This window comes from Labeo rohita, chromosome 20, assembly GCF_022985175.1.
Source record: "Labeo rohita strain BAU-BD-2019 chromosome 20, IGBB_LRoh.1.0, whole genome shotgun sequence".
Classification (NCBI taxonomy): domain Eukaryota; kingdom Metazoa; phylum Chordata; class Actinopteri; order Cypriniformes; family Cyprinidae; genus Labeo; species Labeo rohita.
Window position 1 is genome coordinate 11,735,317 of NC_066888.1, and position 21,301 is coordinate 11,756,617.

The 21,301-nt window shown below is 35.3% G+C and overlaps 1 protein-coding gene across 4 annotated transcripts in view; it reads right to left on the reverse strand.

The window, feature by feature from the left end:
• Positions 1–201: 201 nt before the first annotated feature.
• cdc42bpb (CDC42 binding protein kinase beta (DMPK-like)) overlaps positions 202–21,301 on the reverse strand; it is a 90,180-nt gene continuing 69,080 nt past the window's right edge. The window contains exons 21-38 of one of the 4 annotated variants that reach the window (XM_051137990.1): positions 19,779–19,829; positions 17,328–17,411; positions 16,964–17,038; positions 16,715–16,820; positions 16,421–16,557; positions 16,191–16,330; positions 15,996–16,077; positions 15,690–15,906; positions 15,304–15,366; positions 14,630–15,226; positions 12,026–12,123; positions 11,856–11,940; positions 9,533–9,653; positions 9,331–9,448; positions 5,258–5,449; positions 2,574–2,682; positions 2,403–2,473; positions 202–406 (exon numbers count right to left, since the gene is read on the reverse strand). In XM_051137990.1, the coding sequence (XP_050993947.1) occupies positions 278–406; positions 2,403–2,473; positions 2,574–2,682; positions 5,258–5,449; positions 9,331–9,448; positions 9,533–9,653; positions 11,856–11,940; positions 12,026–12,123; positions 14,630–15,226; positions 15,304–15,366; positions 15,690–15,906; positions 15,996–16,077; positions 16,191–16,330; positions 16,421–16,557; positions 16,715–16,820; positions 16,964–17,038; positions 17,328–17,411; positions 19,779–19,829 (2,475 nt within the window). In that variant the 3' untranslated portion in view covers positions 202–277. The remainder of the gene's footprint in view (positions 407–2,402; positions 2,474–2,573; positions 2,683–5,257; positions 5,450–9,330; positions 9,449–9,532; positions 9,654–11,855; positions 11,941–12,025; positions 12,124–14,629; positions 15,227–15,303; positions 15,367–15,689; positions 15,907–15,995; positions 16,078–16,190; positions 16,331–16,420; positions 16,558–16,714; positions 16,821–16,963; positions 17,039–17,327; positions 17,412–19,778; positions 19,830–21,301) is intronic. The other 3 variants (XM_051137991.1, XM_051137992.1, XM_051137994.1) reach the window with 3 other exon arrangements.

The window sequence follows — 21,301 nt, forward strand, 5'->3', positions numbered from 1 at the left end:
ACTGCTAATCTGACTCGGTTAGTGTAATACCACGACGTTTCCACCAGGGGGCAGGCTTTTATCTTTTTTTCCTTGCCTGTGCCTGTCAGCACACACCCGGCTCACTGCCTTTGTGGCGATTGAGGTGTCTGCCCAGCAGCAGGATTTGGGGTAAACCTTTGGCCCTTGTGGTGGATGAGCAGGTGACTTTTTGTAAGAGTCCTAGCAGAGCGGATGGATACGGGAGGGTGTGTCTAGGGTGTGTGCAGGGTGGGGAAAAATAAGGACTTGTCTGTTTTCAGCCGTCCAGGGATTGATCCAGGCTGTCCAGAGTGAGCTGACTGCGGTGGGGAGAGTTGGGGCTCGGGGGGCTGCTGGGGTTGGAGCTGTTGGAGGGGGTGGAATGTTTGGTTGAGTCAGAGTCGGGCTGCAAGCACAGAGGAAACAAGATTAATATGTAAACATTGTGAATAGTATTGAACAACTGAAATAAGTTTAAGTTAAAGTATTATGATTACTAAACAAAAATAGAATTAAACTGAAATAGAATTACACTGATTAATTCTTTAAAACATTTAAAAAAGTATTCGTGTAAGAGAAAATAAAACTGAAATAAATAGTAGTTTAAAAGTTGTGAAGTTGAATATTGGGGAACTAAATTTAAATACTGGGAGGAAAAATATATTTATTCCTAACTTACACTGAAATTAATACTGAAAAACAGAAAGAAAAGCCCATTAAAAATATTAATAAATACTATAATATATAAATAAAAAATATAAGCTAACCAGAAAAACAAACACATAAATTTACCAGCTAAAACTCAAAATATGAAAAAAATACTATAATAGTACATAATACTAAAATAAAAAATAAATTGAAATTACATGAAAATGAATACTGAAAATACAGAAAGAAAAGCTAATTTAAAATATTAATTAATACTATAATATATATATATGTATATATATTAAAAAAAAAACCAAATATATAAATATATAAATAATATATATATATATATATATATATATATATATATATATTAGGGCTGTCAAATGATTAATCACGATTAATCACATCCGAAATAAAAGTTTTATGTTTACATACTAAATGTGTGTTTACTGTGTATATTTATTATGTATATATAAATACACACACATACATGTATAGATTTCAAAAAATATTTATATGTATGAATAGTTATACTTCTATTTAATTTTGACTATATATAGAATTATAAATATTTTCTATATAAATCTAAAACATTTTTCTTTAATATACATTTATGTGTGTGTATTTATATATACATATTAAATATACACAGTAAACACACATTTAGTATGTAAACAAACTTTTATTTCGGATGTGATTAATCGTGATTAATCATTTGACAGCCCTAATATATATATATATATATATATATATATATATATATATATATATAAAAAGGCAATTTAAAATAATAAATACTATAATAGTATATAAATAATACTAAAACAAAAATAAATTAAAGTTTAAAGTATTATGATTACTAAAACTGAAATTTAAAAAAAAGTTACACTTAAATATTGGGGGGAAAAAAGAAATTAAAATGAATACTGGAAATACAGAAAGAAAAGCTAATTCAAAATATTTATAAATACTATATTATATAAATAAAGACATCTAAACAGAAAAAACAAAAACAAAAGCACACAAAATTACCTACAATTTAAATTAAAACTAAAAATATAAAAATAAAAGCCAATTCAAAAAATTAATCAGTGCTATAATAGTATATAAATAATACTAAACTAAAAATGAATTAAACTAAAACTAATAAATTAAAAAAAACCCTCAATTTTAATATTGGGGGAAAAATAGATGTATTCCTATTTTACACTGATATTAAAATGAATACTGAAAATCCAGAAAGAAAAACTAATTCAAAATATTAATAAATACATTTTTAATATATATTAAAAACAGCTACAGAAAAAAAGCACACAAAAGTATTAAAAGTTAAATAAACTAAAAATATAAAAAAATAAAAGCTAATACAAAATATGAAATACTATAATAGGATATAAATAATGCTAAAATGAAAATGAATTAAAGTTAAACGGAAAAACAAACAAAGTACTAAATCTTACACTAATATATTATATAATTGCATGAATGCTATGTAATACTAAAATCATTTTATGCAACTAAAATAGCACTAGTTTACAGCAGTTGCAGGTTTTACTGTGAGAACTGGGGCAGCTATTACAGACCACAAAATCAGGACACAAGAAAAACTCACTGAGCAGCCAAAAGCACCTCAAAGCTCCTCTAAGCATCCATCATGCATCTCAAGAAGCTCAAGAATGTGGGGCGAATAAAATAAAAGCATATTTGACATCCTGGGGGAGGTCATTAAGGTAGATGATAGATGTTCTTACCTCTCTCTCAAAGTCTTGATCTTGATCAGAAATACTGCGAGACGACCCTGCTCCTCCAAAATCTCCTCCTCCTTTAAATAAGGTATACATTTCAGGCATTTAGATGGGGGCTTTCACATTGTTAAGTGTGTATCAGCTTGTCTGAGTGCGTGTTTAAGAAACAGCGCCCACCTGAGGCAGTGCGGGTGATGTGGGTCTTACTCCTCTGTTGCCGTGAGATGCTGGACAGAGGCCGTGGCTTGTCTTTAGATAGGTCGTCCTGAGAAGAGGGCATCACACTCTGCAGCAGAGGTACAAGAAGTCACACACATATAGAGTATACCAGTCATGCACTTGTGTAATAAGACACGTGTAAACACTCTTTTTGACTTTCGTTTAAGCAAGATGACTATTGTCAGCACAAACATTTGGTTTAGAGTAGTACGTTTCATGCTCAAATTATCATTATAATTATTATTATTTTTGCTATAAACCCAAGAAAACAACATTGACTTTAAGGAATGTTTTGGTTTAATTACGTTAACCTCAGTCAACAGCATTTGAGAGCATTATTTGGGATAGAGGTGTCACAATATACCAGTATATATATATATATATATATATATATATATATATATACACATATATGATAAGTATATATCTGTACTGATGATAACCATGATATTTACAATTAAATATTGATATGTTAGAACTGCATGGTATTGTAATAAATAATGCAGCTACTTGCCACTCCAACACACGCAAAAAAAGATGCAGTGTTATAGATAAATAATAAATAATACAAATAAATGGTGAAAACACATAAAATGACTAAAACCTAAACTAAAATTAAAATTAAAAGTATAAAAATAGACACTGACATAAAAATAAAATATGAATTAATATTAATATAAAAACAAAAAAAAATGGTAATAGCACAAAAAATTACTAAAACCTAAACTAAAATTAAAATGAAATTTAAAAAAAAATTAAATTAAATTTAAAAGTATAAAAATAAACATTGACGATAACAGTGATATTTAAAATGCAATATGAAGGTTAAAACTACATAATATTGTAAACAATACAGCTACATTAATACATACATTATATTATTTAAAAAGCTGAAATAAAATAAAATTAGATAAAAAAATAAGTAGCTGAAATAAAATGTTTGAGTTGAAGTACTAAAATTACTATATAAAACTGAAATATAAATTAAAACGCAATATTAAAAATATTAATTAATATCAATTTTAAAAAACTAAATAATTGGTAATAGCGCACAAAATTACTGAAACCTAAACTAAAATTAAAAATGAAAAGGGAAAGTAAAAAAATAAACACTGACACACACATGCAAAAAAAATATAAAGACAATAATGCAGTGTTATTGTTAACCAAAAATATTAAAATAGTGAATTAATTAAAACAAAACTAAAAAATAAAAAAAAATATTAGATAAAATGTACTATATAAAACAAACAAATATAAATTAAAACTAAATATGATAAAAATGATTTTTTATGAATTAATATTAATATATAAAAAACAAATAAATGGTAATAACACATGAAATTACTAAAACCTAAACTAAAATTAAAATATTTAAAAGTATAAAAATAAACATTGACACACACATGCAAAAAACAAATAGCAAATAGCAAAATATTAAAATTATGTATTAATTGAAACAAAGATGAAATAAAATAAATATTAGATTAAAAAAATAACAGAAATAAAAATATAATTTAAAACTATATATATTAATATACATTAAAATATACAATAAACATTAATTAATATGAATATTAAAAAAAAACAAATAAATGCTAATAGCACACAAAATTACCAAACCCTAAACTAAACTAAAATTAAAATTAAAAGTGAATAAACACTACTTTGAAGTTGAACAATGTGGGAGGATTTGGATTCTGTAAAACAATAAATAAATAAAAAGTTACAGTTATGGCTATCTGTCTCCATAAACTCATTTTCGTGTGTGATTCATCAGCCATAAAGAAAAGAAAAAAGAAACCAAACAAAAGAAAATTAATCTGACTGAAACTTTTTTTCCCCAAAAAAATTTCAACATATCATAATAATAGTTACTGTAAATTATTTAATGCAAAAGAAACGTGTACTGAAAATCAGATATTGTGACAGCTCTAATCCAGAAACTATTTTGCACTGAGCAATTGTATCACACTTGTGTCTCATGCTGAAGTATTAAGTTTATGTTTAGTAGCAATCTTTTCAAAGCAGTGTATTTTAATGTTTATCATGTTTAGCTTTATGGTAACTGCTACCTGACTTCAACTGAGTTTGACATTAGCATGTTGATAAGCTAACAGTCAAACACTAACAAGCACAAAATTCAAATCACACACAAGCATAGGTACAAATGTTGATTTCACTTTTGTTTTTTTACCTTACACTTTGCATTTTTTTTTTTTTGATTGCATATTTTCAAAATGGATCGTTCACACAAAAATGAAAATTGTGTCATCATTTACTCACACTCATGTTGTTCCAAACCTGTATGAGTTTCTTTCTTATGTTGAACACAAAGGACATGTTTTGATAAATTTTGGTACCTACGTACCTACTATGCAAGTCAACGGCTACCGCTAAATGACAATACCATTTTCATTTTTGGGCGAACTCTCCTAAAACCGCTCATTTAAATCGTCTTCACCCGAAAAGCAAAACCAAAGTCACTACACTCAAGCATGAACAAAGAGTTCAGCAGGACAGGGATGGTATAACACAGGGAGGAAAGGAAGTCGAGGGCCTGGAGGGTGTGGTGGGGGAGGGATGGGGAACGGGGAGGAAGAGGAAGCGGGGTGGGGAGGGGAGGGGTGTTGCTAGCCTACCCTTCCCAGGGAGGATGTGGAAGGAGAGGAGGAGGAAGAGGAGAACTGAAGGAGGCTCTGCTGGGAAGAAGGCTCTTTCTGCAGATAGAGCCCGGCAGAGACGGGACTCATGTGATAGACGTGCTCAAAGTTGGTCGGAGGGGAGATCAGGGCATGGTGGCGAGAGGATGAGGGGGAGGGAGTCTCGCTCTGCTGCTGCCACCGCAACCAGAGGACAGAGCGAATCCACGACCAGAGCGAAAACACAAGGAGCGACGTGAAGAGGAAAAAGAGACAGAGAAAAGGCTGTGAGGGTGGAAGAGTGGAGCTGGCTGGCTTTGAAGAAGAAGAAGAAACATGCAGAGAGAAGGGAAAGACTTTGGCGCTGTGCAGTAAAATGAAAGAAAAGGATGTTAGGATGAGTAATAAAGCCCTGCGAGTCAATCAGTTATTGAAAGTGTCCAGCTGTATAAAACCGGACCACAAAAGCACATTCAAGACCTGATCTTAAAGGAGAAGTCCACTTCCAGAACAACAATTTACAAATAATTCACTCACCCCCTTGTCATCCAAGATTTTCATTTCTTTCTGTCTTCAGTCGTAAAGAAATTATGGTTTTTGAGAAAAGCATTTCAAGATTTTTCTCCATATAATGGACTTCATTGGTGCCCCGATTTTAAACTTCCAAAGTGTAGTTTAAACGCAGCTTCAAAAAGGCTCTAAACGATCCCAGTCAAAGAAGAAGGGTCTTATCTAGCAAAATGATCGGTCATTTTTTTCGAAAAATACAAATTTGTATACTTTTTAAGCACAAAAGCTTGTGTAGCACAGGCTCTGGGATGCACACTCACGATGCTACGAATTAGTGATGGGTCGTTCTTGAATGATTCGTTCATTTTGAATGAATCTTTAATGTGACTCAGGAAGAACGAGTCGTCTCTGGGAGTGATTCGTTCAGTCACGCATACGCAACACCCTATTAGGTTCTGCACTGGAATTAGTTCACCTGTTTCAAGTTTTCAGGTTTTTCGAGTCGTTCGTTCATCTTATGGGGCTGTCACGTGATGAACAAACGACTCAAACCCAAAAACTTGTCAGATAAGAGGTGAGGTGAGCTAATCATAGACTAAAGACCAAGGTAAACAATGAATTAATCTTTTCTGTTTCTTATAGCATTATAGTTTTGTCTTGTTTGTAGTGTGATTAACGTTTGTCTAAGCAGTAGATGTGTTAGGGAAGTAACACGTAACATTTTAAATGTATTTTGCTAAAATGAACGAAATAACCCGAAAAAAGATTCGTTCATTTTGCTGAACGAGACTCAAAGGTCTGAGTCGGTAAAATAATCCGAACTTCCCATCACTACTATGAATTATGTTCATAGTTCATCGTCTGTGTAGAGTATGGTGAAAAATTCCACCTTATTTTCTCCTAGAACTTGAGAGGAGGACATCGTTGTACCTTTTTGTTTGTACACAGCGTTTGACTTACTTGCACATTCTTAGTCTTTGCGCGTTCGCTTTGTAAACACTGGGTCTGTGGTTCCACCTACATTCTGCGTGAACTTTCGATGTGATTCAATTCAATTTTTTTCCATATAGTGGACTTCAATGGGGATCAGCGCATTGAAGGTCAAAATTGCACACAATCCCAGCCGAGGAATAAGGGTCTTATCTAGCAGAACGATTGGTCATTATCTAAAAATATTCAAAATAATTTACTTTTTAAGGAAATGAGATTTTCACCTTACCCTACATTTTTGAACCGAAGTACACAGATGAAGAACTAACCATGAAGTTACAAGGCGCGTTTTCATTACCCTTAAAATTGCGCAAATCGAAACTGCGAATTCAAAATATGCCTAAGGACTCCGACGCGGTCACCGGAGCTGATGTTATGTTTGTACCAGCAGCGTTGCATGCGTTTCTGAAGCGGCTCTCCGCGCTGCTTGTGTAAAGATACACGCATACGCCTCTTTCGATTAAATAAAGCCAAAATATGTCCAAATCCCACCAAAATCCGTTGCCATGACTTATCGTGAGAGGAACAAATTAAGTTTTAGTCGCATAACATCGGTTAATGGAAACGTTGTCATTTCACAATACTTTTTTTTTTTTTTTTTAAATCGACATTTATAGAAGATCGCCAAGGTTTTGCGCAAATTTGTAATGGAAACAGATGTGCATCACAAAGCCAGTGCAAACCGGGCATTTGTGATTAAAAAGTTACTACACTTTTTTTTTTTATTAGAAAATGACAAATCGTTTCATTAAATAAGACCCTTATTCCTCAGCTGGGATAGTGCCTTTGAAGCTGCATTGAAACAGCATTTTAGACCTTTAACCCACTGACCATTTTCATTTCACTTCCATTTCTTTTCAACTGAAGAAAGTAAGACATGAACATCTTGGATGACATGGTGATGAGTAAATTATCAGGATTTTTTTTTTATTCAGGAGTGAACTAATCTTTTAATATGATTTCTTGAAACAGTTCTTAGATTCAGGGTTTAAACAGCTCATTTAGCATCTTTTGCACAAAGCTGAAGGACTAAATTGGATTTAGAAGAAGGAAAAAATTTAAATCAATCTAGTTTACCTGGTTTTCCCATTAAGTAAGCCCTTCTTAAAAACACTTACAGTGCATTAACTGCATAATCAATCTACCTGGAAATTGTGAGCGGAGATGATTTTGAATTAAGCACTTTGATGTGCATTATTTGGCCTTCATTAATAATTTAAAAATGATGTAACTACTAAATAATGTTACTCATAGACAGACAGACTGATAGATATTGATTCACTAAAAAGAACTGGCTCATAAGACTCGTTTGCTCAGGAATGTTTTGAATTAAGCTGCTCACGCTATACAAGTATGATTCACTAACAAGAACTGACTCGTAAAGCCTTGTTTATACTTTTTCCTGGTGTCGCATCGCAACCCTCAGCTGACTGCAAAGTCAAAGTCAATGCAAAAATGTGAATAGACGTGAATTAGCGGCAGGCGATGCAAATTGGCCGACGTGATTGACGTGGACTTGCAACATACGTCTCAATCACATCTTCCACGCAAGTTGAACAATTTCAACTTGACAGGAAAATTTGCTTGATTGACATCCAACTTTAAAGAGCCAGGACATTTTTTAATACAACTCAGATTGTATTCATCAATCAAAGTCATATACACCTAGAATGGATTGAGGTTGAGTAAACAATGGGGTAATTTTCATTTTTGGGTGATCTTTAATGCAAATGAAATTGACCACATTTACAAAATCAGGTGATTATATTGGAACGTCTATGCAAATGTATCTTTATGAGGTTAATCAAGGTTAATGAGAATAAGGTTAATCATTGTCCGTCATGACAGTTTATTCTAATTGTGTATATTTGTGAAAACACTGATGAGCTGAAAAGCTTTTGGATTTAAGCAAATACTGTTAAATGAAGTGCACTTGTCCTGCGCTCATGCGGACACGGCAAGTATAAACCAGGCTTTAGACTCCTTTGTTCAGAATCAGACTATAATGGCAGTGCTGCATGTTTTGTATTGTATACTTATTAGTGGTGTTATGGGACTGTTAAATAGTAGCAAAGTAAAATGATGTTCTGTTCCATGGTATGAATAAAAATGAAGATGGTCTGAATATAAAGTGGCTCTCGGATCCCTGTTGTAATTCGAACAGTGTTTCTCAAATTTGCCCCTGGGAATTCCCTAACACCGCACATTTTGAAGCTTTTAGAGAATACACCTGCTTCAAGTAACTGGCTTGTTAGTAGCGGCTTCGTGACCTGAACTGAATGTGTGAGATTAGTGAGATAATGTGAGAGTGTGGAGGGAACTCAGGCAGCAGAGTTCAGAAACACCGCCTTACAGAAACCTGGGCTCAAGGGCACTATGGTGAGACTGGTATTGGCAGGATAGGGATTTCAAAAAAAAGTTCAGCTGATGGATCGTCCCATCCAGATTTTAAAATAGCAGCTGTATGTTACCAAGCAAGGGCCTTTAGCTTTTTGCATCAAGTGTGTTTATACATTTAAATAAACTCAAAATATCCGAAGCTGATCTCCTGATGTCCAGCTTTAAGACATTACCAGAGGCAGATCCATGAGGACTTGCATGCCGTCGCCTGGCCCCATGTGAGCAACGTGGTTGAAGTTGGTGGGGTTGGAGATCAGCTTGGATCTCATTTCAGGATCCCTCAGCATCTCCCTATTGAACAGAAACAAGTTGCATGGATTAGAAACAGCGCAGGAGTGTGGCATCGTGAGAGACTTATTCCTGAAACCACCTGACCTTCTCTGCTGCAGCCGCTCCTCCTCTGGTACTTTGAAAAGGAACTTCCTCTTGCTGCGTGTCCTCACCATCAGCTTCTTGCTGTTGTCTGAGGTCTCAGGGATGGCCAGATCACAGCCATCTATGGAAACAAGAGCGTGAATGAGGTTGAGAAAGATTGTTGTAGCTCAAACTACAGTTTTTTGAGCGCAGAGCTGCTGAGTTTGAGCAAACTGTGGAACTTATTGGCAGCGGGCCTAGAGGAGGTGTGACCAAATGAGGTCATTGCAGTTTACCAAACAAAAGCATCTTTATCAAGAAGGCAATCTGCCAATGTGGGCAGGAAGTGAATTTTAAATGGACCACAAAGGGTGGAGCCGTACATTTCATTACCTGGGCTGATCTAATGGAGAGACCTAGTGGTGTTTTGATTGTGAAAGAATCAGTGCTTCTGAACAAATCTTGTAAATGAACAAATCATTATATGTACTGATTCATTCAGTGCTTTTGAACAAATCTTAAGTGAAGTACTAGTCATTCATTTCCATCTTGTTTACTGATTATGTACTGATTCACTCAGAGTGAACAAATCATTCTATGTACTGATTCATTCAGTGTTTTTGAACACATCCTGTAAATGAACAAATTATTCTATGTACTGATTCATTCAGTACTTTTGAACAAATCTTGTAAATGAACAATCTTTCTATGTATTGATTCATTCAGTGTTTTTGAACAAATCTTGTAAATGAACAAATTATTCTACATACTGATTCATTCAGTGTTTTTGAACAAATCTCATAAAAGAACAAATCATTCTATGTACTGATTCATTCAGTTTTTGAACAAATCTTGTAAATGAACATAATTCTATGTACTGATTCATTCAGTGTTCTTGAACAAATCTTGTAAAAGAACAAATCATTCTATGCACTGATTCATTCAGTTTTTGAACAAATCTTGTAAATGAACAAATTCTATGTACTGATTCATTCAGTTTTTGAACAATTCTTATAAATGAACAAATTATTCTATACACACTGATTCATTCAGTGTTTTTGAACAAATCATTCTATGTACTGATTCATTCAGTGTTTTTAAACAAATCTTGTAAATGAACAAATTCCTGAAAACTGATTCATTTAGTGCTTTTGAACAAATCTTGTAAATGAACAAATCATTATATGTACTGATTGATTACGTTTTTGAACAAATCTTGTACATGAACAAAAATGTATGTACTGAGTCATTCAGTGTTTTTGAACAAATCTTGTAAATGAACAAATATTTCCATGTTCTGATTCATTCAGTGTTTTTTAACAAATCTTGTAAATAACCAATTGGTCATGAATTTTTACCTTGTAAGTGAACAATTAGTCTATCATTTCTATCTACTGACTCATATGTAGTGTTTTTAAATAATTCTTATAAATGAACAAATCACTCTACGCGCTGATTCATTCAGTGTTTATGAACCAATCTTGTAAGTGTACAATCAGTCACTTCAATGCACTGATTCATTCAGTGTTTTTAAAAAAAACCTTGTAAATACTCAGTCCACATTAATTTCTCTCTACTGACTCATATTCAGTGTTTCAAAACAAATCTTGTAAATGACACATTATCTTATTTTCTCCTACACACTGACTCATTGAGTGTTTTTGAAAAAAAAATCTTGCAATAATAGACACTTTATCACTCAAGGCAGGAAAACAATCATGTGCTTCACAGAGTAGAGATATCAAAATATGAGTTTAGAAAGAGCAAAGAGTATTCAAGAACACGCTGTCAAGAAGCATTTAAATGACTGTACGTACTGAACAAATATGACCACTTGCTCAGCTTCGAGTCTGAACAAGAACAGCACAAGACGTCTAACTCAAAAAATCATATTAGTCAGTCCTGATTACAACACAAGTGGCTTGGTGTTTTTAACAAATTGGTTGAGTGAATAATTCAGTGACTCATAGCACTAATGAGTCATGACATTCATAACATCTACTGGCATAATGATGCAATGGGCAGTAAGGGCCACTGAATCAATCAAATAAAAAAAATTCAAGTGACTGAGATGAATCAAAATCTCCACCAGTACTGAGCTCTAAGCATGCGTGGGCTTGCTAGTATATATAAACATGCATGCGTCAGTTTCTCGGTAGGCGTGAGTGATTGACATCACTTTGTGGAGGACACATTTCTTCACAGGTGGGCTATTGTAATCAGAGACTCTAGCTACACCTAGTGAAGAAATAAACTCGCCCTCAACAGTGAAGCAGACGCAAGGTTCAGCGTGTGGGAGATGTGTGTGTTGACATGGTGAAGTGTGTGTGGCGTGGGATCAGACCTGAAGAGTTGTTGCTGAAGTAGATGAGGCGGGGCTGCTCAGAGCCAAACAGGTTCAGGCTGCCTTCCACATTCAGGGGCCGAATCTACACACACAGTTTAAAGTCAGTTCAGCTTTAAATCATAAATACAAACAGTTAAAATTGAAATGGCTTTCACTTCTTCACTCACTCCTCTTAATGAGATGGTCTGGACCCACTCTGTGGTGTGGACGTCAAACACATCTACTCCATAATCACTGTACACCGTCAGGTAGTTCGAGTTTGAGCCTGAAAACAAAATTAATATGGGTTTGAGATCTCATGCTCATGATCAGAAGAACGCACTAGGCAAATCATTCAAGATACTGTTCTCAAAGGACATTCTGACGTGTCTTGAAACTGGGTCGGAGGCTGGTTAGTTGCTCACTGAAACATCTGACGCCTTATTTCCAAAACAGCGCTAAGAATAAAATACTTGTCAAGTACCATTTTCTTATAGTCTAACTAAAGAAAAAAGTGAAATAATGGTAAGTACTATTGAAACTATTGAAAAGATTTAAAGGGACAGTTTACCCAAAAATGCACATTCTGTTATTAATTACTCCACCTCATGTCGTTCCAAACATCTAAAATGTTTATCTTCAGAACACAAATTAAGATATTTTTGATGATATCCGAGAGCTTTCTGACCCTGCAGGCAGCAATGCAACTACCACATTCAAGACCCACAAAGGTAGGAAGGACACGTGTCGCAGTATTCTCACAAATGCGCATCAGAGACTGACACAAAAGACAAGAAATTGTTGATTAAAGATGTTATTTTTGTTTTCTTTGCACACAAAAAGTATTCTCGTAGCTTCATAAAATTAAGGTTGAACCACTGATGTCACATTGACTATTTTTAATGATGTCCTTACTACCTTTTTGGGCCTTGAATGTGTCAGTTGTATTGCTGTCTATCAGGGTCAAAAAACTCTTAATTTGTGTTCCGAAGATGAAGTTTTTACAGGGTTGGAATGAAATGAGGCTAAGTAATTAATGACAGAATTTTCATTTTTGGGTGAACCATCCCTTTAAGAACAATTGTATTAGTTTTAATTAACACTATTCCAAAGAAAATACTTAAGAATTCAAACTCCTGACAAAAAAATTAAAATAATAATAATTGTAAATAACTCTTTAATGTTAGGATAGCCTCTTGCTTGTCCTAAATTTCAAGATGTTTAATGGATTGATGGGATTGTTTTAAATATTAAGCATTACATCATTACATCATAATAGCTACATTCTACAATACCGTCCTTATCTGCTCCCTTGACCTTTTTGCTAATGTTTGTTTACTGCCACCCATTTTTTCCACTCACATCCCTAATGGAGTTGGCCACAGCGTTCCCATCGCCGCCTTTTACTTTCCGGTTTGATATCAAGCCTCTTAGAAAGAAGCCTCTTTCTTCCTTGCACCAATTTGCTTAATGAGAACAGCCAGTGTTTGCCTACTCAAGTTTTGTTTTATTTTATTTTCCTATATGCCAAATTACAATTTAGTAGGTTACTATCAAGTAAATTCACCTATGATGGCTAAACTCACATCACATCTCCTTCATTTTTACATTTACTGTAAATTACCTTTGTCATCATCTATCCCTCACTTAAAGTTAACCTTTAAAATCACTAATAAATGGAATAACACTATTTAATGTAACCCATAAATATCCATTTTTATCCATTATAATGTTGTGACTCTTAAATTCAATTGTAGCATGTAAAACAATTAGGGGTTCAAGCATGTAGTGCTGAAACCGTATTGTAATTGTCAGAATGATCACAGATCAGCAATCTCCATGTAAAACTGAAATTTAATTTTTCAAGGGTGCAAATGATTGTACATTGCACGGTTTTTCGCACATACAATCAATATTCATATATGATAGAACTCCTCATTCCAGACAACTTTGCCTCTAGAACCACTGCTGTCAATCAAATCATTTGTTAAATGATTGACAAGATTGAGAAAAAAAACAAACTACTCAAAAAACACTGCAGTACAATCCTCTGGACTCTCTAGCCCAATAATTATCAAACAAAAAGGTTGAAATTTACCCTTTGGGAAGCTATAATGGGGTCTTTTAGAAAAGGAGCCTCTCCAAATTTACCCCAAATCCTCTAAAGCCTAAAGGAAAGCTCAAAACTTCACGAAACCTGGTGAGCACATGCGACAGGTGTTTCTAAACAAGCATGCAAAGTTTTAAGAAGATTGGACCACTGCTGGTGCTATAAGAGTCATAACCGTTAAAAAAACATAATATTTCTTTGGTAAATTACCTGGATTTGCCATAAATGTTTTTTAAAATCACTGACTTGGTTACAAGCTTCCAAATAATGTCTTTTTTTCCATATGTGCTGAAATGCTATAAAGCGCCTGAACCCTGGTAATTTAATTATAATATTTGATTTGGTTTTTAAATTATTTAGACAAAACCATTTATTGGTCATACCATGACAAATTACTGGCTTATCACTATCGACCAGAATCATTAGATTGCTACCCGTCAATATTTCATTTTAAGAACTAAGAAAATTATAAAAAATTTATTTCAATTTATTCTAAGAATATTTCTGAATTTTTTACATCTCCTTTAGATCTCCTTTAGTTGTCATCTTTGTCTTCTCTACCTCCTCATTTCTTTGCTGTCTCTCCTCTAGTCTTTCCTACTCTTCCCTTCCTCAAAGTCTCCACATGAAAAACACTGGAATTTCAGGAGGATTAAAACACAAGCTCCTTAGAGATACTTACTGCAGGCAAGCGGTGTGGCGGGCCACATCAGCTCCTGCGTTCGAGAGCGTCGTCCCGTCGCGTCCACATACACTCCCAGCTGACTGAAGCACAGCAGCACTTCATTGGCCCCCACTTCCATAGCATGCAGTGCGTCCAGGGGCTGCTGGGCCAAAAACGCTAGCGAGGGGTCTCCCGGGCTCACCAGACTCACCGGTGACGACTCTCCCTGCATGGCCAGCAGAGCGAAGCCTGACGGGTAACCCACGCACAGCCGATCACGAATAATACCCAACCACTGGGCGACACCAGGTGCCTGCACTTCCCACATCTTGCGATGATGGGGCTTTACGCGCGTGATTTCGTAGCAGAAGACCTGTCGCTTCACACTTGCTAGGAGACACGCTGGGCCACCGGGCCGTACTGCACCTATGGTCATTGCCTGGCAGCCTTTTGTTTCCGGCAGCTTGGCATCGAAATTAACATCCACACCCTCCAGTGCCGCCCAGGGGAATAAATGGACATGGCGGTTACGGCCAGAAAGCATGGCCACAATCTTCTCTTTGGGCATGAGCTCAATCTGGCAGACTCTTTTACAGTCAGCAGCACGAACAATGACTGAAAAAAGGATCGTGGGAAATTAATTATAGTGAAATGCAGAAGAACTAAACCTGTGCTATACAGAGTACTCATACCATCTCTGGTGAGCTCGACTACAAACAGGCCGTCTTCTGTCCCCAATGCAATTCGTTCTCGATCTGCAGAGACAAAAGTAGGACAGTTATGATATGTGAATGAAATATTTGTGAAAATGTGTCACCCTTTAAAGTGATAGTCCACCCCAAAATCATATTGTTCCAAACTAATAAGACTTTCATTCATTGTTGTTTCAAAACCAAATTATGACCTTTACACCAAAACTTTGTTCATAAAGTTCATAAAGCTACTCCCAGGTAAAATGGGCTCTCTTATTTGACTGAAAATATTAAACCTAGTAGGGCTGACTAGCTGATTCAACTGACTAATTGCTTAGTAGCAATCACAAAGCATAAGATCCCAGGCTCACTAAATCTGTACTTACCTACGATGGCAGCGGAGAGTGTAGTTTTGATGGCAGGCAGGCTGCTGTCATAGGCCTCGTGCAGGGCATGCACCACGCGGTTCTTCAGGCGGTTCTTGGCCAGGATACTCTGCAGGCCCTCTAGGATGCCCACCCACTTCCTCTTCTCCGCCTCGCTCTCAGCTAACACCAACAGAGGCACCGGTCGGATTGGAGAGTTTGAAGCGGATGAGGTTACCTGTGCCGTTCAGGGCGAATATTGTTACTAATCAGGATGCACAATTAGGCGAATTAATCATTAAGAACAGAACACGTTTTGAAGCATACCCTGAATATGCAGGGAACGTCTTTACGATTGGCATGAATCACATCAGATGCCAACACAGAGCTTACAGAGAAATCTTCATCTCTGTGAGGAACAGAACGAAACAATAGTTATACAAACCCAGAACTTTTATACGATACTGCAGCAGATTATTACATGAATCGTTGACCAAGTATGAGAATGTGACTAATCCTGACCTCAAGTCGAGGACTTGACTGGCCATCACACCAGGCTGAGTGGACTTCCCTTCTGCCACCTCATAGAGGAAGAGCTTACAGTCACACACTACAGCATATGCTCTCTGCCAGCCCTTCTTCACTCCTGTGGGCTTCGGGATCTGAATGAGCAAACCCATAATGCAATTTAATGTATATTTAGTAAAACATTTAGTAGGAAATACAAAAAAAATTATAATTCTCATACTCACCCTAACAAAACCTTTGTACGCCGTGCCAATGCCCCTCTGCACATCAATACCCAGAGGCCTCTTGGCCTGCTCTGGAGGAATGGGGCAAACCTGGGGCGCGTTGTCTTTACAGGACACGTGGCAGATGAAAGAGCATACTAAAAGAGATTCAGCGAGGGAGAGAGAATTACCACACATTCAAAAACATGACAAGTGAAATTCGCATATAAATATTTCATCTTAGATCAAAAGCTCCTTAGCATTTCCCCAAGCCACCATTTTCTCGTCTTTATTTATCTTTAATGCTCAGCTCACCCTCGCAGGCATAACCTTGTCGGATCTGGCCCACCATCAGGGAGGTACAGTGAGTGCACTGGGTTGGGCTGGAGAAAGTCTTGATGCTCAGCTGATGAGCTTTAGGCTGTTGACATAAACAAAACATTAACAGTCAGAGCAATGAACGCATGCTGGAGTGGAAAAGCCAATAATAGTACGCTGACAGACTTAAAGGACCTAAGGGAAACAGGCTAATCATGAGTCAGACACATCATATGGTGGGTTTACCTTTGGCGCGCTAAGCGTGGGTTGATAGATTGGAGAAGGGGCAGCAGGGGTTGTTGCTTGAGGCTTGACTGGCTCCTAAAAGATTAATATAACAGTTCCATGAATAAAAAAAATCCATAAATTTCTATCAAATAAAATAAAAACCACACACACACATACACAGTATAGGATGTGTAATACCAAGCAAGCATATTTGACTATATTTCTGAGTTTGAAAAAACACCTTACGCCTTTTTTTTTTTTTTTTTTTAAACCTTTGTCCTATCCATTACTATTCAGGAAATGACTAAATCAATAGCCAATGTTTCAGACAGGAAGTCTGACAGCAGCAGAATGTAATAGGAAGTGTTAGGTGGACACTCACATCCTGTTCTGAAGCCACTGATGGGGAGGAAGTGGGGATGTCCGTCTTCTGGGGTGTGGCGTCCACATCACCAACGGAGCTTGTCTGAGGAAAAAAAGATCACAGTTGGGAAACTCTGAATGTGTATGCATCATTTGTGGAGAGCTATTTATGGGCAGCAGATGAGGTCAAAAGCTTTATAAAAAAAAAAAAAAACATCCTTTAATTTCCTCAAAAAGCCACACTAACACATTGAAGTCACGCAAACATTGTTACGACGTGACTAAGATGATATTTGTGAAATGTATTACATCATAACCAATAAGATTTCAGAAGTCATGCTCACTCATGAAAGTCACAAGCACAACGATTATACATATTAATAAACTTAATTAACTATCATGGCAAGGATGAATTTGGTTCTCAAGAAACATTTCTTATTATTAATGATGAAAACAGTGCTGCTTAATATTATTGTGAAAACATGACATTTTTTGAAAAGAATATAAAATTCTAAAGTAGATAGATAAATAGATAGATAGATAGACTTTTATACATATACATGTATGTGTTTCTGGACAGTAAGATTTTTTATTTTAATTTTTAAAAAATAAGTCTTCTGCTCACCAAGCCTGCATTTATTTGATCCAAAGTACAGCGAAAAAAGTAAAATTTGAAAAGAAGGGAAAAAAAAAAAAAAAAAAAAAAAAAAAAAAATGTAAAATATTGTTTTATTGTTATTGTTTTAAATATTGATAATAATAATTAAAAAATGTGTCTTGAACAGCAAATTAGCATATTAGAATGATTTCTGAAGGATCATGTGATGCTGAAGACTGGAGTAACAACGTTGAAAAATTTTGCTTTCATCACAGGAACAAATTACATTTTACATTTTATTATACATTTTATTATTACATTTATTTTAAACAGAAAAAATATTTCACAATATTACACAATATTTTGGATCAAATAAATGCCGGCTTGGTGAGCAGAAGAGACTTCTTTAAAAAAAAACATTTAAAATCTTACTGCTCAAAAACTTTTGACTGGTAGTGTACATGTATATAGAACAGCACATTTAAACTTACCAAACACTAATGTATCTTATGCATCTATAATTCATCTTAGGATGCATTTTTAAACACTAATGCACCATCCTTGGCTAACGTTATCGTCAATTAAGCCCCAAAATTATGCACAAATAATACTTACCAAGCACAATACGATACTGTTAAACAAAACATACAGTCTAACTGTCCATCTATACAACATGTGAATGCACAATGGTATCCATTAAGGGTGATACTGAAATTTAAAGGGATAGTTCACCCAAAAATGAAAATTCTGTACACACTCACCCTCATGTCGTTCTAAACTTGTAAGATCTTGGTTAATCTTCAGAACACAACTTAAGATATTTTTGATGAAATATGAAAACTTTCTGAACTTGCATAGACAGTAACGCAACAAACACGTTCAAGGCCCAGAAAGGTAGTAAGGACATTGTTAAAATAGTAAATAGTCCATGAGACATCAGTGGTTTAATTGTAATATAATGAAGCCACAAGAATACTTTTGTGCACAAAAATATGACTTTATTCAACTTTCATCTAATTTCAGCATCAATTTCAGTTGAATTTCAACAAAAACATCTTTGTGTTCTGAAGATGAACGAAGGTCTTACGGGTTTGAACGACATGAGGGTGAGAAATTAATGACAGAATTTTTTTTATGTGAACTGTCCCTTTAAGATGCACAAAGACTGGCAGATAATTAAAATCATTACGAAATTAAATGACATCACTTTTCCCCACAGAGAATTACTTTCATGTTCAATTAGCTTACAAGCACATACTTACCATCACCTATATTGGTAGGTTATAAATATTCGCAAAACACCCCCCACAATTTAATCATCTTATTTATTTTATTTCATTCGATTCATTTTACGGCTGGTTGCCTTAGTCATTCAATCTAAATTATGGATGTTTATAGTCCTAGCGGGCAATAAGTGTTAACTAATGGCTTAGTGCATTTGCAGACTAGACAAATGGAGAGTGACGTTACTCACATTAGTCGTTTAAGAGGTTAGAAGGCAGTGGGGAGGTGGTTAATACTAACTGCTGGATGCTAATCGTAAGTCTCTAACCTTTAGCACCTACAATTAGATTGAATTGGATCTAGGGTCTGGTTGCAATATGGCAGAGGAACACGTCAGCAGACAAAATACAGAAGATGTAACAAACTGGAGGGCATGCTGGTTAGGCTGAATATAAGTTGTATGGTCAATAATGTCTGAGCTTGAATGACAGGAATGATTCACACAGTAAGTAATGTGAGTGCTGTTTTATTTAGGCAAATAAAGCACAAGATGAACTACAATATGACTTGGAAACTTTTGTCTGCTGACAGATCACTCCTGCCGAGGTTAAAGTTCACAGAGGGAGGAGCTTCGTTCAGCAAACTTACTTCATCCCAAAATGCAAGCAGAGATGATGCGGATGAGGAGGAGACAGAGCCCTTTTTTTTTTGAGGGGGACAAAAATAAGATGACAGGTAACAGGCTTTTGTCTTTATGAACTTACTTTCAACATTAGGTCTTTCCCATGAGTCTCAAAAATACAGCCCTGGCTACATCTGTCAACCTGATCTCTCACTTAAAAACACTGCAATAAGGAAGCAGCTTCATTAAACTGAAAGATGGGCATCAGACTTGCAAAATTGTCCAGTTGACTCGGTCTCTGATGAGGCAATCAAAGCATGATGGGCCATTTGGCCATGAACTGAACTGACTCCTTGACTGTAGTAAATCCATCACTCAAGTCTTCGTCATCAGCTACTGCTCCAATGTAAACTGTTACTGAAAGCTACATAATAACTGTTGGGAGTCAGTGATTTCAGGATGAGGCAGGGCAGGAAGCCTCATATCACACATCTACACCAGCAGGCAAAGAGGGGGGGCTGGTCAACACAGGACTCGCTCTTGAGCTCAAAAGCAGCAGGAACTGTGTTTTTTTTATGTTTTAGCATCTGAAATTGACCCTGGAAACTCCAGACCGGTACAAAATGTGCTAAGGTACTTGTTTTAGTAATTTGGAATCTAATAACAACCAACAATTATCTTCAAAATCGTCTAAAACGGATGCTCAACCCTGTTCCTGGAGATCTACGTTCCTGCAGAGTTCAGCTCCAACCCTGATCAAACACAACTGAACCAACTAATTAGGATCTAAAGGAGCACTTAATAATTACAGACAGGTGTAACTGATCAGGAACTAAACTCTGCATGAAGGTAGATCTCCAGGAACAGGGTTGGGCACCACTGATCTAAAAAATATTGGAATCAGCAGTAGACATAACTAAGAAAATTCTGAAATTAGAAAAGAACTACGTAGGTAGTAGCAACATGGTTTTGGCACAATTCCAACGTATACGGTAACATCTTAAACCACAACATGATGGCAAAAATCAACAATATAAACAACTACAATTTAAGAAAAGTCAAAATTGTAAATTATTATACACTATATTAATCATATTTATATTCTGGATTGGGAGATTCATACATATTTTTTACAAAAAAAAAAAAAAATGGGTTTGTAGGTACACTACCAGTCAAAAGTTTTTGGACAGTAAAATGTTTTTTGTTTGTTTTTTTTTTTTCCCCCAAGAAGTTCCCTCTACTCTCCAAGCCTGCATTTATTTGATCGAAAGTATAGCAAAAACAGTAACATTTTGAAATATTTTTACTATTTAAAATAACTGCTCTCTATTTGAATATATTCTAAGTAGTAATTTATTCTTGTGATTTCAAAGCTTAATTTTTGGCATCATCACTCCAGTCACATGATTCTTTAGAAATCATTCTAATATTCTGATTTGCTCTTCAAAAAAACATTTATGTTGAAAACAACAGAGTAGAATTTTTTCAGGTTTATTTGATGAATAGACAGTTCAGAAGAATAGCATTTATCTAAGACAGAAATCTTTTG